The 18,575-nt window shown below is 49.1% G+C and overlaps 1 protein-coding gene across 2 annotated transcripts in view; it reads left to right on the forward strand.

Annotated features, from left to right (window-relative positions):
- Window positions 1-1,692: 1,692 nt before the first annotated feature.
- TMEM240 (transmembrane protein 240) overlaps window positions 1,693-18,575 on the forward strand; it is a 66,911-nt gene continuing 50,028 nt past the window's right edge. Inside the window, exons 1-2 of one of the 2 annotated variants that reach the window (XM_075327412.1) lie at window positions 1,693-1,964; window positions 2,963-3,069. In XM_075327412.1, the coding sequence (XP_075183527.1) occupies window positions 1,908-1,964; window positions 2,963-3,069 (164 nt within the window). In that variant the 5' untranslated portion in view covers window positions 1,693-1,907. Of the gene's footprint in view, window positions 1,965-2,927; window positions 3,070-18,575 lie in introns of both variants that reach the window. The other variant, XM_075327414.1, reaches the window with a different exon arrangement.

Here is an 18,575-nt window from a genome sequence, read left to right on the forward strand (position 1 = left end):
CTGGCCTCGATATCATGGACTCTCCTGTCAGGGACTAAGCATGCATAATGCGCGCTCCACACCACATAAATTTGCAGTGCACTTATTCCAGAAGTGCCTCCAGCCTATGGCTGGGAGGCATCGGGTACTTAAGGCATCCTCCCATTTAGGAAGGTGCCTGAGCAATGTGTATTTTCAGATACTTTTTTTGCCTTTTTGTTTTCTCTTAAACCTGCCAAGGCCTAGGTCTGACAGCAATTCCCAGAACAGAGGAAGGTGGGAAGGGGTTATTTTGTCCACATTCCCACTTCTGCATGTATGATAACACTAAATTACAGTGAATAGGTGTAAGGTTAGTGCAGTCACCTTTCTACCAGAAATTGGAGGGACTGGGCCACCCCTATCAGGTGTAATATCACAGCTACAAATGTAATAATCTTAAATCACCAGTAGATGGCAACAGGGAGTAAGCAGCATGCACCATCCACCCATCTGAGCTGGTCAATGCACTGACAGGTAGCACAACCCCCTGTACAGATATATGGCAGAAGATCTAAATATTACACTTGCCCAAAATATTTAATTTTTTACATCTTCTGTAGCCTCTCTTCCAATTTATGATTTATTTTCATATATATATATATATACATGTGCAGATCCCTATGGAGTTTATAGGCATTTTTGGAGCTATTTTGCCTCATAGCACCACATGTTTAACCCTTCCCTTGTCCAGATGCCTCGGATCAGTATTAATTGCTTCCTTAATGAGCTGTTCATTAAATGGCTGATTTGTATCCATCTGTTACTTTAGTGTTGCAATTTAGAACACCCCTCCCCCTCCTGCACCAACCTGGCTTCCACTCAGGGCAGTGTCCAGGTATATAGCACCAGTTTGGGAGGGGGGTGGGTGCAGCCTTCCCTGAGGTTTGGGGGCTGTCTAGCTGCCTGCGATTCACTTAAAACAATGGCTGATGGGATTAGCATATTTTAGTAGGTGGAAGCCCAGTGGCTGCTGCTGCATGGTGCAGAATATCAATCGTGGCTGCAATGTCAGTGAGGGAGCAGGGCGTGCAGGCTGCTCGGGGGGCTCCGCTCTGTGCCGCCTCCATCTGCCCATAGACCCCCGATAGCTGCCTCCTGGGGAGCACAGAGTGACCAGCCGGCGAGAAGCCCCCTTCCAAAGAGCCCAGACAGCAGCAGCCCTGAGGTCGACAGCCAGGAGCCCAAAGGACGACAGCCAGGAACCTGACAGCAGCCAGGAGGCTAAAGGACAAGAGCCAGGAGCCTTAAGAGCAGCCAGGAGCCTAAAGGACAAGAGACAGGAGCCTTGAGAGCAGCCAGGAGCCCAGAGGACGACAGCCAGGAGCCTTGAGAGCAACAAGGAGCCCAAAGGAAGACTTCCAGGAGCCTGAGACCAACCAGGAGCCCAAAGGACGACAGCCAGGAGCCTGAGAGCAACCAGGAGCCCTAAGAACAGCCAGGAGCCTAAAGGACGACAACCAGGAGCCCTGAATTATTCATTGACTCTTTTCCTTCCATTGGATCAATTGATGCAGAGAAGGGTGTTCGCCATCCTCGCAATGTGGCAGCCCTAAAACTGAGGCGGGGGGCGCCTGTCACATTGTTCTATAATGGGGGGAGTGAAAGAAGGGCGATCAAGACTGAGACGACCCCCACACTAAGAAAGGGAGGGAGGGGGGGTCTTAAACCTTAAAGGGGGGTTGGTACAGTAGTTTATCAACATGACTATATACATCTATATGTGACTGGATTCTTTGGTTCTTCTTCAACATCAAGGATTGCAGCTCTTTTTTTGGGGGGGGAGGGGAGATGACCAATTCTGACCTTTGCGGAGAAGAGGGAGGAAATAGAAGAAGAGAACCGGCTTTTTTAGGGGAAATAGACACAACCTTGTCAATATCATATATATGCACATGAGCGCAAACACCATGATATTCATGGTACTGGGGGCGTCCATTGTTATGGTAAGAGGAACTCTTCTCACTTCATGTATTTGTAGCAATGTCATATTGACTCTATGTGTATCTGTGTGTGTGTGTGTATTTGTGTGTCTGCATGTTTATGTGTGTGCGCTAATTGTGCATGTATCAGTGTGTGTGTGTGTGTGTGTGTGTGGTATCTGTGTGTCTGCATGTGTGTGTATATGTATGTGTGTGTGTGTGTGTGTGTGTATTTGTGTGTCTGCATGTTTATGTGTGTGCGCTAATTGTGCATGTATCAGTGTGTGTGTGTGTGTGTGTGTGTGTGTGTGTGTATTTGTGTGTCTGCATGTTTATGTGTGTGCGCTAATTGTGCATGTATCAGTGTGTGTGTGTGTGTGTGTGTGTGTGTGGTAGATATCTGTGTCTGCATGTGTGTGTATATGTATGTGTGTGTGTGTATATATATATATATATACTGAAAAACGGGTACACACACAAAAATACACACAGCTACATACACACAGATACACGAACACTTAGTGGACACACACTCAGATACATGCAGTCACTCAGATACACACACACACCTACACATACATACTTAGTGCACACACTTACCACACACACTGGTACATGCATACACACAGACACACACATATGTATATATATATATATATATATATATATATATATATATATATATATATACCTGTGTGTATATCCGTGTCAGTGTGCCTGTGTGTCAGTGTGCCAGTGTGTATGTATGTGTTAGTGTGTGTGTTAGTGTGTGTGCGCATCAGTGTGCCTATATGTCTGTGTGCCTGTGTGTATGTCTGTGTGCCTATGGGTGCCTGTGTGTATGTCTGTGTCAGTGTGTCTGTGTATCAGTGCGTGTGTGCATGCCTGTCAGTGTGTGTGTGCATCGTGTGTCTTAGTGGCAGCATTGTCAATAATGCTCCAGTCTTTTTAGCCAGCAAACTAGAGTCAATGTTTTATTCCATCTAGAGTTGACCAGATGCCTTGGTTATGGGCTCTTACAGGCAATAGCTTGCTTGATGGACATGAACGCTCTTTTGGACCGATTTCACAATTATATCTTACCGCATTTAAGAGGGGAAGATCGGGTTTGTCACTGCAACTGTGGAAGGTGAGTCCCTCCTGCATTTATCTGTCTCTCCTGCATCTGAGCTGCCTGTCTGTAATGATCCACGTAGGAGTGAATGGTGATGCGCCTGCTTCAGCACCTCGGACAGATCACACTTGTGCGACATTGAGCAGCAGCATGGGCACCGCACAGCACGATCGTGAAACCTCCAGCAGCACCGCTCAGCACGATCATGGAGGGGGTTCAGCACAGATTACATTTATGTTAGCTTTAACACTGTGGACACAAAACTCTTGAATGTAGAGATCACACTTCTGTGAGGGTCAGCACTATGGACTTATCAAAGTTGTGACTGCAGCTTCATGGACAACACACACCTATTATTTCGGTATTACACACAGATCACACTTGTGTTACTTCAGCACTATACACAGATCACACTTGTGTTACTTCAGCACTATACACAGATCACACTTGTGTTACTTCAGCACTATACACAGATCACACTTGTGTTATTTCGGTATTATACACAGATCACACTTGTGTTATTTCGGTATTATACAGAGATCACACTTGTGTTATTTCGGTATTATACAGAGATCACACTTGTGTTATTTCGGTATTATACACAGATCACACTTGTGTTATTTCGGTATTATACACAGATCACACTTGTGTTATTTCGGTATTACACACAGATCACACTTGTGTTATTTCATCACTATACACAGATCACACTTGTGTTATTTCGATATTACACACAGATCACACTTGTGTTATTTCATCACTATACACAGATCACACTTGTGTTATTTCAGTATTATCCACAGATCACACTTGTGGTATTTCAGTATTATACACAGATCACACTTGTGTTATTTCGGTATTACACACAGATCACACTTGTGTTATTTCGGTATTACACACAGATCACACTTGTGTTATTTCGGTATTACACACAGATCAAACTTGTGGTATTTCAGTATTATACACAGATCACACTTGTGTTATTTCTTTATTATACACGGATCACACTTGTGTTATTTCGGTATTACACACAGATCAAACTTGTGGTATTTCAGTATTATACACAGATCACACTTGTGTTATTTCTTTATTATACACGGATCACACTTGTGTTATTTCATCACTATACACAGATCACGCTTGTGTTATTTCATCACTATACACAGATCACACTTGTGTTATTTCATCACTATACACAGATCACACTTGTGGTATGTCGGTATTATACACAGATCACACTTGTGTTATTTCATCACTATACACAGATCACACTTGTGGTATGTCGGTATTATACACAGATCACACTAGTGTTATTTCGGTATTACACACAGATCACACTTGTGTTATTTCGGTATTACACACAGATCACACTTATGTTATTTCATCACTATACACGGATCACACTTGTGTTATTTCATCACTATACACAGATCACGCTTTTGTTATTTCATCACTATACACAGATCACACTTGTGTTATTTCATCACTATACACAGATCACACTTGTGTTATTTCATCACTATACACAGATCACACTTGTGTTATTTCATCACTATACACAGATCACACTTATGTTATTTCATCACTATACACAGATCACACTTATGTTATTTCATCACTATACACAGATCACACTTGTGTTATTTCATCACTATACACAGATCACGCTTGTGTTATTTCATCACTATACACAGATCACACTTATGTTATTTCATCACTATACACAGATCACACTTGTGGTATGTCGGTATTATACACAGATCACACTTGTGTTATTTCGGTATTACACACGGATCACACTTGTGGTATTTCGGTATTATACACAGATCACACTTGTGGTATTTCGGTATTATACACGGATCACACTTGCAGTAATTCTAGCACTTAGGGCCCCATTCATCAAAGCTTTTTACGCCAGTATTCAAGTGTAGAAATCTTTGGAAAGTTGCATACGTTTGGTGTAACTGGCGTCTGCACTAAAATGATGTGACTTTTGGCGTTTTTTCACATTATTTTCGTCCGTCTCCGACAAAGTGGATGTGGCGGCCATGGCTCCTGAAATTCATGATGAGAGCTACTCCAGAAATCTTACTCCACCAGGGACTGGAGTAGGATTTGTGATGAGACACACACAGAGGTGACACTTCCCGTCCAACACTCCGGATTCATGAAGCTGTTACGAGGGGGACCCGGGGAAGCGTGCCAAGATGGGAAATGGACTGCTTCCGCCGGTCAAGGTCCACTGTGCGGTGTAAGGGACCGCCGCTATGGTGGGTGAAGAGTGAGCGGGTTGCTGCTAGCGATCGTCTGGAATGTCACAGGTGATCTATGTACACCGATCTGCCCTAACCCCTGAGGGTTGTATGGCACAGATCTCACGGCTCGGTGTACCTGTTGCACGGGGAAGCACAGAGGTGCCCACGCACGTGTGCCAGTGGAAGTCACGAGAATATGGCACGAGGGTAGCACAGAGGTGCCCACGCACGTGTGCTTTCAATAACCAGGTGAGCCCAATGGAGACTTGAGGAGCTCACCTGGGACAGGAACACGGCCTGTTGACGGGGGTACTGCCGGAGCAGCAAGGCAGGAACACGGCCTGCAAACGAGGTACTGCCGAAGCAGCAAGGGCCAAGCCCACGAGAGACAGTAATGCCTGAGCAGTGGCGTGGCAGCACGCTGCCAGACATCCAAACATAGAAGGACGGTCGCGCGCCGCCATGATGGCAGGGGGAGCTTTTAAGGAGGTGCAGCTCCACCCGAGGGCGGGCGCGAGGCGGAGATGACGGACTTGACCCAATCAGGGTCCACGACGTCCCAGCCTGGCCAGTCAGGATTGACCACGTCACCAGCCTTGTCATCAAGCCATGTGACGTCAGTGAGCGAATCAGGACCCACCACGCATTGCACATGCTCACCCTCCTGCCTCTGGGAAATAGAGGCGGGATCCTCGGTCTCACAATGTGCAGAGATAACGGGAATCTCACTGCTTCCCTGAGCAGTAAACCTCTGCACATTGCGCAGCCTCGCAGACCTTCGGGGCTGCTGAGCAGGAGAGTCTGCGGCAGGCCAGGAATGGGAGACCGCTTCACTCCTTGTAACAGGAGAACCACTAGGTGTCACCCTTCTGCTGCCTCTCTGAGAAGGTTTCTCCTGCACACTGCGCAGTCTGGCAGACCTTCGGCGCTGCTGAGCAGGAGTGCTCGTGGCAGGCAAGGAATGGGAGACTGCCTCAGTCCTTGCCTCAGGAGAGCCACGAGATGTAACATGAAGCGGCATACTCTTCTTTATGAATCCGGAGTGTCTGACTTCGGTGCATCTCCTCATCAAGACCAGGTTGCATATCGCCGGTCTTGATGTTTCGGGCCCTTTGTGTTTATTTTTGCACCATAGACAAGTTGAGGTCACATTTCTGATAATTTCAGACCACATATTAGACACGGTCAGATCACAGTTCCTCACTACGGTCAGATCACAGTTCCTCACTACGGTCAGCTCACAGTTCCTCACTACGGTCAGCTCACAGTTCCTCACTACGGTCAGATCACAGTTCCTCACTACGGTCAGATCACAGTTCCTCACTACGGTCAGATCACAGTTCCTCACTACGGTCAGATCCCAGTTCCTCACTACGGTCAGATCCCAGTTCCTCACTACGGTCAGATCACAGTTCCTCACTACGGTCAGATCCCAGTTCCTCACTACGGTCAGATCCCAGTTCCTCACTACGGTCAGATCCCAGTTCCTCACTACGGTCAGATCCCAGTTCCTCACTACGGTCAGATCCCAGTTCCTCACTACGGTCAGATCCCAGTTCCTCACTACGGTCAGATCCCAGTTCCTCACTACGGTCAGATCCCAGTTCCTCACTACGGTCAGATCCCAGTTCCTCACTACGGTCAGATCCCAGTTCCTCACTACGGTCAGATCCCAGTTCCTCACTACGGTCAGATCCCAGTTCCTCACTACGGTCAGATCCCAGTTCAGCACTACGGTCAGGTCACAGTTCAGCACTACGGTCAGGTCACAGTTCAGCACTACGGTCAGGTCACAGTTCAGCACTACGGTCAGGTCACAGTTCAGCACTACGGTCAGGTCACAGTCCCTCACTACGGTCAGGTCACAGTCCCTCACTACGGTCAGGTCACAGTCCCTCACTACGGTCAGGTCACAGTCCCTCACTACGGTCAGGTCACAGTCCCTCACTACGGTCAGGTCACAGTCCCTCACTACGGTCAGGTCACAGTCCCTCACTACGGTCAGGTCACAGTCCCTCACTACGGTCAGGTCACAGTCCCTCACTACGGTCAGGTCACAGTCCCTCACTACGGTCAGGTCACAGTCCCTCACTACGGTCAGGTCCCAGTCCCGCACTACGGTCAGGTCCCAGTCCCGCACTACGGTCAGGTCCCAGTCCCGCACTACGGTCAGGTCCCAGTCCCGCACTACGGTCAGGTCCCAGTCCCGCACTACGGTCAGGTCCCAGTCCCGCACTACGGTCAGGTCCCAGTCCCGCACTACGGTCAGGTCACTTTTGGGTTATTTCGGCACCATGCACACGTCATGTGGTTTGGCCACCGTAGAGCACTCACACTTTGGTTGGGTTCAGCATCATGGACGGATGTTGGTTTCCGGGTCTGAGCGTTGCCTGCTGTATATATTATGAAGCAATCTCTCTCCACCTTCTCTCTTATGTACTGTTTGCATGATCATAACGCAGTCCATTTCATCTAATCCTCATCACTTTAACACAGGGACCATGAATCCCGGGGTGCGCAGGAATGGGAATGACTGATGCATCATCGAATTCATGTTACTGCTCCGGTGATTTTGCATGGATCCATTTTACCCTCACGTTGCAATACTGATGCTTTGACTCAATTGTGAATAAGGGGAATCCCAGGCTTGGTAATCACGTTGGCGTCTGAATGCTGATGCATACTGCGGTTGTCCGTCTACCGTGGACTCGTGATGGCTTTTGCTTTGAGGCATGGCAGGCCAAGACTCTGCTTAACTCTCAAGGGGACCAAACTCTTGTAGCTTACAAACTTCACCTGCATGGTGGTGGTCGTCGCTCTGTGGCCTCACTTTATCAGTTCACAAAGGGATGATGCAGCACAAAATGTAATTTTACAATTCTGAACCATATGGGAACGTTTCTCAGCCTAGAGACCGAAACGTCTCCAAAAAATGTCCAGCTCATGGTTTCCATTAAATTTGTCACTTTCATTAGTCATTGCTTGATTATTCTGTAAATCGGGGTCCCCGACCTGTTCCCCTCCAGCTGTTACAAGGCGATAACTCCAAGCATGATGATAATTTGGAGTTTTGCAACCATTGGGGGGGCTACAAGTTGGAGAGAACTCCCCATTATAGAGATTAAAGCCCCATTGTTTATGGATGGGGCTTGTCATATCAGCTGTACATAGATGGATAACCGATAGATACGCATGCCTTAAAGACCTGTGGCAATCTATATTTTACTTTTTTTATAATATTTTTAGTTCCTGATCAGCTCTGGATTTTATAGGGGAACATTAGATTGAGTCAGAGGGAAGATTTCCAGTAGTCAATTAAGTGCACCAACCCATTAATAATATTCAAAGATATGCAGGTGTGATTGAGAACATTTAGGGATCAAAAAGAATCATGAAACTAAGGAACACACCAGACAGGTCAGGGATAAAATTGTGAAGAAGGAACAAATGCAGTGTAGATGTGTAAGAATTAATGATAAGCGGGCACTACCATGCTCGGGTGCTCGGTACTCGTAACTAGTGATGAGCGGGCACTACCATGCTCAGGTGTTCGGTAATTGTAGCTAGTGATGAGCGGGCACTACCATGCTCAGGTGCTCGGTAATTGTAGCTAGTGATGAGCGGGCACTACCATGCTCGGGTGTTCGGTACTTGTAGCTAGTGATGAGCGGGCACTACCATGCTCGGGTGCTCAGTACTCGAAACGAGCAGGTTGGACGCTCGGAAGGGTGCAACTCTATTATTGTGCATAATAGAAGCCAATGGGAAACTGAAAATTTTCTGGTAAAATACTCAAGTTGCCCACGGACTTCCATTATAATGCCCGTCCAATCGTCCCACCTGCTCATTTCAAATACCGAGCACCCGAGCATGGTAGTGCCCGCTCATCACTAGTTACAAGAACTGAGCACCCGAGCATGGTAGTGTCCACTCGTCACTAGTTACGAGTACTGAGCACCCGAGCATGGTAGTGCTCGCTCATCACTAGTTACGAGTACTGAGCACCCGAGCATGGTAGTGCCCGCTCATCACTAGTTGCGAGTACTGAGCATCTGAGCATGGTAGTGCTCGCTCATCACTAGTTACGAGTACTGAGCACCTGAGCATGGTAGTGCCCACTCATCACTAGTTACGAGTACTGAGCACCCGAGCATGGTAGTGCTCACTCATCACTAGTTACGAGTACTGAGCATGGTAGTGCCCGCTCATCACTAGTTACCAGTACTGAGCACCCGAGCATGGTAGTGCCCGCTCATCACTAGTTACCAGTACTGAGCACCCGAGCATGGTAGTGCTCACTCATTACTAGTTACAAGTACTGAACACCCGAGCATGGTAGTGCTCGCTCATCACTAGTTACGAGTACTGAGCACCCGAGCATGGTAGTGCTCGCTCATCACTAGTTACGAGTACTGAGCACCCGAGCATCGTAGTGCCCACTCATCACTAGTTACCAGTACTGAACACCCGAGCATCGTAGTGCCCACTCATCACTAGTTACCAGTACTGAGCACCTGAGCATGGTAGTGCCCGCTCATCACTAGTTACCAGTAATGAGCACCCGAGCATGGTAGTGCCCGCTCATCACTAGTTACCAGTAATGAGCACCCGAGCATGGTAGTGCCCGCTCATCACTAGTTACAAGTACTGAGCACCTGAGCATGGTAGTGCCCGCTTATCACTAGTTACCAGTACAGAGCACCCGAGCATGGTAGTGCCCGCTCATCACTAGTTACCAGTACAGAGCACCCGAGCATGGTAGTGCCCACTCATCACTGGTCACAATGTAAAGAGGCTGCAATTCAACAAATAAAAAGCAGAAAGAATCCAGAGCCTCCATATAAACCACAAGGAGGTGGCAGGATTTATTTACAGGTGTGCTGTAAATACGTCAGCTGCTCATTGGACGATGTATTTCTCTCCGGAGTGAGCAGAGCCGGGGGCAATTACTTTGAATTCAATATGTTTACAATTTCACTTTTTTATTTTCTAGCCAGTAAAGCAAGTGGGGTCAAATTAGCACAAATCTGTGGCTGGCCCTCACAACCACCGCTTCTGCTGAACCTTTGTAGAAATTCATAAAGTTCCATTTGCTCATATGTACAGGGGAAGTGAGGCGTAACAAGGTTTCCATTGAATCAATGGCCCACCCATGTAATGAATTTTCTGCTCTCCACTGCCACACACAAACATGACAATGTCACTAGTAATTATTTATTTTACCCACCGTGCCTTGAAAAAGTATTCATACCCCGTGAACTTTTCCACATTACATCCACAAATATAAATATATTTTGTTGGAATTTCCTGTACTATACCAACACAAAGTAGCGAGTATGTGTGAAGTGTAAAGAAAATTATAAATTGTTTTACAAATATTTAAAAAATATAAATCTGAAAATTGTGATGTGCATTTGTATTCAGCCCCCTGTAGTCAGATACGCCTAATTAAAATCCTGAGTTACCAATTGCTTCCAGAAGTTGCCTAATTAGTAAACTGAGGTCACCTGTGTATTATTTATTCTCAGTTTAACTACATCTGTTCTGTAAAGACCTCAGCGTTTTGTGTGAGAATATTAGGGATCAAAGAGCATCAAGAAAACCAAGGAACACACTAGACAGGTCAGGGATAAAGTTGTGTAGAGGAGTAAAGCAGGGTTACTGTAGGCTATAAAAAAAATAAATAAATAAAAAGTACAATCTCTGAGCATCTCATGGAGCACTGTTGAATCTATAAACCAAAACTGGAAGAGCTAGGGCCCAGCTGCAAACCTAGCAAGACATGGATGTCCACCTAAAATGACATCCCAAGTAAAAGAGCACTAATCAGAGAAGCAGCCAAGAGGCCCATGGTCACTTGGAGGAGGACTTGCGACGCAGAACGTTCGCAAATCGTGTATCGTTGACATGTCGCTCATTTTTTAAAAGTCGTCTATTTTTCTTTGCGCTGGTTGTTCATCCGGGAACGATGAACACAGCTTACCTGCATCCCGTGGCTCCCGCTGGCTATGCAGAAGGAAGGAGGTGGGCGGGATGTTTACGTTCCGCTCATCTCCGCCCCTCCGCTTCTATTGGCCGACCGCTGTGTGACGTCGTTGTGACGCCGAATGTCCTACCCCCTTCAGGAAGTGGATGTTCGCCGCCCACAGCGAGGTCGCTGAGCAGGTAAGTGCGTGTGACGGCGGTTTAACGACTTTGTGCGCCACGGGCAACTAATTGCCCGTGACGCACAAACGACAGGGGCGGCTATTGCACGATAGATCGTATCATGTGACGCCTGCATAACACTGCACATCACCGTAAAAACACCATGCCCACTGTCACACATGGTGGTGGCAGCATCATGCCGTGGGGAGGCTTTTCTTCAGTAGGAACAGGTGAGTTGGTCAGAGTTGATGAGAAGATGGATGGAGCTAAATATAGGGCTATCCTGGAGGAAAACCTGTTAGAGGCTGCAAAAGAATTGAGACTGAGGCATAGGTTCGCCCTCCAGCAGGACAAGACACTAAACATCCTGTCAGAACTACTTTGGAGGGTTTAGATCAATGTTCCCCACTCCTAGTGCTCAAGAACCACCAACAACTCATGTTTTCAGGTTTTATTTAGCAATATTCAGGTGTTGGAATCATCAATACTAAGGAAATTCTGGAAACATGCGCTGTTGGTGACTCTTGAGGACTGGAGTTGGGGAACAATGGTTTAGATGAAAGCATATTCATATGTTTGAATGGCCCAGTCACAGTCCAGACCTAAATCCCATTGAGAATCTGTGGCAAGACTTGACAATTACTGCTCACAGACGTCTCCATCCAATCTCACTGAGCGAGAGCTATTTTCCAAAGAACTATGAGCAAACATTTGAGCCTATAGATGTGCAAAGCCAGTGGAGACATCCCAAAAGACTTGCAGCATTAACTGCAGCAAAAAGTGATCCTACAAAGTATTGACTCAGGAGGGTTGAATACAAATGCATGTCATAATTTTCAGATTTAGATTTTTAAAATATTTAGAAAACCGTGTCTCATTTCCTATATACTTCACAAATACTTGCTACGTAGTGCTGGTATATCACATAAAATCCCAACAAAATACATTAAATTTTGTGGGTGCAATGTGAGAAAATATAGAAACATTCATGGGGTATGAATATATATAGCAGCATTTATTCCATAGCGCTTTATAGACATCCTCTCTGTCACCATTGGGTCTCAAAATTTAAATTCCCTATCACTATGTATTTGGAGTGAGGGAGGAAATTGGAGAACCCAGAGGAAACCGACGCAAACATGGTGAGAATATATAAACTCTTCGCAGATATTGTTCTTTTTGGGATTTAGGCCCAGGATCCCAGGGCAGCAAAGCAACAGTGGTAAACAGTCACCGCGCGGCGCAACCAGAGAGCCACCGCACCTGGCGCCAACCAGAGAGCCACCGCACCTGGCGCCAACCAGAGAGCCACCGCACCTGGCGCCAACCAGAGAGCCACCGCACGCGGCGCCAACCAGAGAGCCACCGCACGCGGCGCCAACCAGAGAGCCACCGCACGCGGCGCCAACCAGAGAGCCACCGCACGCGGCGCCAACCAGAGAGCCACCGCACGCGGCGCCAACCAGAGAGCCACCGCACGCGGCGCCAACCAGAGAGCCACCGCACGCGGCGCCAACCAGAGAGCCACCGCACGCGTCGCCAACCAGAGAGCCACCGCACACGCGTCGCCAACCAGAGAGCCACCGCACACGCGTCGCCAACCAGAGAGCCACCGCACACGCGTCGCCAACCAGTGAGCCACCGCACACGCGTCGCCAACCAGAGAGCCACCGCACACGCGTCGCCAACCAGAGAGCCACCGCACACGCGTCGCCAACCAGAGAGCCACCGCACACGCGTCGCCAACCAGAGAGCCACCGCACACGCATCGCTAACCAGAGAGCCACCACACGCATCGCCAACCAGAGAGCCACCACACGCGTCGCTAACCAGAGAGCCACCGCACACGCGTCGCTAACCAGAGAGCCACCGCACGCGGTGACAACAAGAGAGCCACCGCACGCGGCGACAACAACCAGAGAGCCACCGCACGCGGCGCGAACCAGAGAGCCACCGCACGTGTCGACAACAACCAGAGATACACCGCACACGCGTCGCTAACCAGAGAGCCACCGCACATGCGTCGCTAACCAGAGAGCCACCGCACACGCGTCGCTAACCAGAGAGCCACCGCACACGCGTCGCTAACCAGAGAGCCACCGCACACGCGTCGCTAACCAGAGAGCCACCGCACGCGGTGACAACAAGAGAGCCACCGCACGCGGCGACAACAACCAGAGAGCCACCGCACGCGGCGACAACAACCAGAGAGCCACCGCACGCGGCGACAACAACCAGAGCGCCACCGCACGCGGCGACAACAACCAGAGAGCCACCGCACGCGGCGACAACAACCAGAGAGCCACCGCACACGCGTCGCCAACCAGAGAGCCACCGCACACGCATCGCTAACCAGAGAGCCACCGCACACGCATCGCCAACCAGAGAGCCACCACACGCGGCGCCAACCAGAGAGCCACCGCACGCGGCGCCAACCAGAGAGCCACCGCACACGCGTCGCCAACCAGAGAGCCACCGCACACGCGTCGCCAACCAGAGAGCCACCGCACACGCGTCGCCAACCAGAGAGCCACCGCACACGCGTCGCCAACCAGAGAGCCACCGCACACGCGTCGCCAACCAGAGAGCCACCGCACACGCGTCGCTAACCAGAGAGCCACCGCACACGCGTCGCTAACCAGAGAGCCACCGCACACGCGTCGCTAACCAGAGAGCCACCGCACACGCGTCGCTAACCAGAGAGCCACCGCACGCGGTGACAACAAGAGAGCCACCGCACGCGGCGACAACAACCAGAGAGCCACCGCACGCGGCGCGAACCAGAGAGCCACCGCACGCGTCGACAACAACCAGAGAGCCACCGCACACGCGTCGCTAACCAGAGAGCCACCGCACACGCGTCGCTAACCAGAGAGCCACCGCACACGCGTCGCTAACCAGAGAGCCACCGCACACGCGTCGCTAACCAGAGAGCCACCGCACGCGGTGACAACAAGAGAGCCACCGCACGCGGCGACAACAACCAGAGAGCCACCGCACGCGGCGACAACAACCAGAGAGCCACCGCACGCGGCGACAACAACCAGAGAGCCACCGCACGCGGCGACAACAACCAGAGAGCCACCGCACGCGGCGACAACAACCAGAGAGCCACCGCACGCGGCGACAACAACCAGAGAGCCACCGCACGCGGCGACAACAACCAGAGAGCCACCGCACGCGGCGACAACAACCAGAGAGCCACCGCACGCGGCGACAACAACCAGAGAGCCACCGCACGCGACGACAACAACCAGAGAGCCACCGCACGCGGCGACAACAACCAGAGAGCCACCGCACGCGGCGACAACAACCAGAGAGCCACCGAACGCGGCGCTAACCAGAGAGCCACCGCATGCGACGCTAACCAGAGAGCCACCACACGCAACGCGAACCAGAGAGCCACCGCGTGGCGCAAACCTATGAGTCAATAGAACATAAGACACTGTAATTGATCCCTACTGATGAAAGATTTTCAAGTCACTGAGACACCATACGGTGCTACCCACTGAGCCACTGCACAGTGCTAACCTCTGAGTCAATGGAACATACGGCACTGTAATTGATCCTTACTGAGAGATTTTATTGTTACTATTGCTACAATCACACACGCTCCTGAAATCTGTCACTAATTTCCATGCAAGGACAGTGCAGATATTGTATCGCAATATGTTATGCAAGGACAAATGTTGCGATAATGAACAATTGTCACTTTCTTTGTAAAATATTGTTAAATATTCAAAAATACCAATGACTCAATTATCCGTAGAAGCCTTTTTGTTGCAATGGTTAGCCCAATTAGTCAGGAATCGGGGACCGTGATCTGTATTCCACTTTTCTGATACAAAAAGTTGCAAATTGTTGCACAAGCCACATTTTTGCAAAACTGTTGCGACTTGAGCTGGTGTTGCCACAATTCATAAAACTAGCTATGTCTTAGCAGAGAGGGGGCATTGCCCTAAAAGATTTATGTAGAAAATATGTAAATTCTAGCAGAAATCTACAGTTTTAATTTGGGGTGCAGAGACCTTCAATGGATGCACCAGATCTGAGAAGCACGTCTGTTACTGAATTAGGTGCAACTTACTTTAGCAGATAACCAAATAGCTTTATAAGGACAGATTAAGAAGTGTACAAGTATAACACATCAGTACAGCCATTAGTATGTGATTATCTGATACTAGTTGCATTTCACTTACACTACAAGTCCCAGCATGCACTGACACCCTATACCTATCAGGGTAGAAGAATAGTCACTGGTCCACAGTATGAGACCAGTGGAATGGTCTACATTTTATATTACCCTACTCTTCTGCCATCTTTAAATGGACTCTGTTGGCACAAAATGACTGTTCAAACCAAGCACAGACACTTTTTGCACCCTTGGTGTGGCCGAGCAGTTCAGTGTATCCTTGGTGCGGTCGTGCAGTTCAATGCACCCTTGGTGCGTCCGAGTAGTTCAGTGCACCCTTGGTGCGTCCGAGTAGTTCAGTGCACCTTTGGTGCGGCCGAGTAGTTCAGTGCACCCTTGGTGCGGCCGAGTAGTTCAGTACACCCTTGGTGTGGCCGAGTAGTTCAGTGCACCCTTGGTGTGGCCGAGTAGTTCAGTGCACCCTTGGTGTGGCCGAGTAGTTCAGTACACCCTTGGTGTGGCCGAGTAGTTCAGTGCACCCTTGGTGTGGCCGAGTAGTTCAGTGCACCCTTGGTGTGGCCGAGTAGTTCAGTGCACCCTTGGTGTGGCCGAGTAGTTCAGTGCACCCTTGGTTTGGTGTGGCCGAGTAGTTCAGTGCACCCTTGGTGTGGCCGAGTAGTTCAGTGCACCCTTGGTGTGGCCGATTAGTTCAGTGCACCCTTGGTGTGGCCGAGTAGTTCAGTGCACCCTTGGTGTGGCCGAGTAGTTCAGTGCACCCTTGGTGCGGCCGAGCATTTCAGTGTATCCTTGGTGCGGTTGTGCAGTTCAATGCACCCTTGGTGCGACCGAGTAGTTCAGTGCACCCTTGGTGCGGCCGAACAGTTCAGTCTGGCCAAGCAGTTCAGCGCACCCCTGGTGTGGTCGAGCAGTTCAGCGCACCCCTGGTGTGGTCGAGTAGTTCAGCGCACCCTTGGTATGGCCGAGCAGTTCAGCGCACCCTTGGTGTGGCCGAGCAGTTCAGTGCACCCTTGGTGTGGCCGAGCAGTTCAGTGCACCCTTGGTGAGGCCGAGCAGTTCAGTGCACCCTTGGTGATGCCGAGCAGTTCAGTGCACCCTTGGTGATGCCGAGCAGTTCAGCGCACCCTTGGTGTGGCTGAGCAGTTCAGTGCACCCTTGGTGTGGCCGAACAGTTCAGCGCACACTTGGTGATGCCGAGCAGTTCAGTGCACCTTCCCACCCACTTTGCTAGCCATCTCTGTCATTCTCCAACTCCTAAAGCCGGAGCAATCCATCCAAGAAGACCATAGAGGAGGTAGATGGAAATTAAGTAACATAGGTTGGAAGCTGCACTGAACTTTTCGGCCATGCCATGAGTGCACTGAGCGCTAGTGTTTGGTTTCAACAGTCATTTTTTGCAGACTTTCTTTATAAAGAGATTACCCAGAATTTCAGATACAAACATTTGGCCTATCCTCAAGATAGGTCATCAGTGTCTGATTAACCGGGGTCCGACACTCTGTACCCTTGCCAATCAGCTGTTCCCGGTGCCCGAAGTGTCAGCAACCGGAAATGCTCAGTTCTGGAGCTGCCCTATATTCTGATAGCGGCCGGGTACTGCTCATCCGCCTCCTATTGATCTGAATGGGAGGCGGATATACAGTACCCACCCGCGGCCACTATCAGAAGATAGAGCAGCTCCGGAACTGAGCATTTCCGGCTGCCTGCTACCGCTGCCGGCACCAAGAACAGCTAGTCAGCCGGGGTTGTCCACTTTTGACCATCCTTGCTTGGTGGAGGGGTTCCTTAAAATATATTGATCATAGGAGTCTCTGCAGGGGAATGAGACACTTTTTGTAGCCACAGACAAGTCTTATATTATAGATAAAAATGAATATAAATCTATATCAATCACACTGGAACCCAAAATGTGCAGCAAAGGTAGCTATTATTTGTAAGGATCTTCACCTTACACATTCCCTATATTGTCAGCCATTTCCACGTCTTCACACTTGCCCTAGACAGTGTATTATATTGTTAAGGCTAAGAAATGACGACGCCTTAATGTATCCATAATTCCTTGGGTCACCATGATAGATAAGGGCAGGGGAGGCAGTTCTGCAATTACGAAGCCATAAATGAGTATCGATGTGTAAAATGTAGACATTGGCCGCCCGTCAACTAAATCTGGATCACGCCAATAATCTGCAGGGAGACAAAAAAATGATTTTAGTAATGGAGTGATAATGTAGAGCACTTAAAAGAATAACCACTCAACAAGAAGGAAGGTCGGGAGCACAATAGGTGACGATAGTAGGTCGGAAGAACCGCGATCACCGACGTGTCATAATCAATGTTACACTGGTGTTAGTATAAAGGGTGGGCGCGATCATACAAGTAACAGTGTGAGGATTTCATGTGGATTTTTCTCTCTGAAAAATTCAAATCTAAGAAAAATAAGAAAATGATGGCTCCTAGAAAAGTGGAAGAAAAATAAACAAAAAAGCAAAAAATGTCTGGGTCCTTTGATGGCTCTTTTCTATTTTCTTTATTTTTAAAACCTTGTGGTTTCAATAGGAAGGTAAAGAATCAAGACCAAAAAATGTCAATCAGTGCTGTCTTAAGCCTGCTTTACACGTTGCAATTTCGCATATGATATCGTATGCGATTTGCAACGCCCCCATCGTATGTGTGGCAAGTTCAATTTGTTGAACGTGCCGCACAAACGATTAACCCCCGTCACACGCACTTACCCATCCATATGACCTCGATGTGGGCGGCGAACATCTACTTCCTGGAGTGGGAGGGACGTTCGGCGTCACAGCGACGTCCCGCGGCAGCCGGCCAATAGAAGCGGAGGGGTGGAGCTGAGCGGGACGTAAATATCCCGCCCACCTCCTTCCTTCGCATTACCGGCCGGGAGCCGCAGGACGCAGGTAAGATCTGTTCATCGTTCCCGGGGTGTCTCACACTGCGATGTGTGCTACCCC

This window comes from Anomaloglossus baeobatrachus, chromosome 11, assembly GCF_048569485.1.
Source record: "Anomaloglossus baeobatrachus isolate aAnoBae1 chromosome 11, aAnoBae1.hap1, whole genome shotgun sequence".
In the NCBI taxonomy this organism is placed as follows: Eukaryota; Metazoa; Chordata; class Amphibia; order Anura; family Aromobatidae; genus Anomaloglossus; species Anomaloglossus baeobatrachus.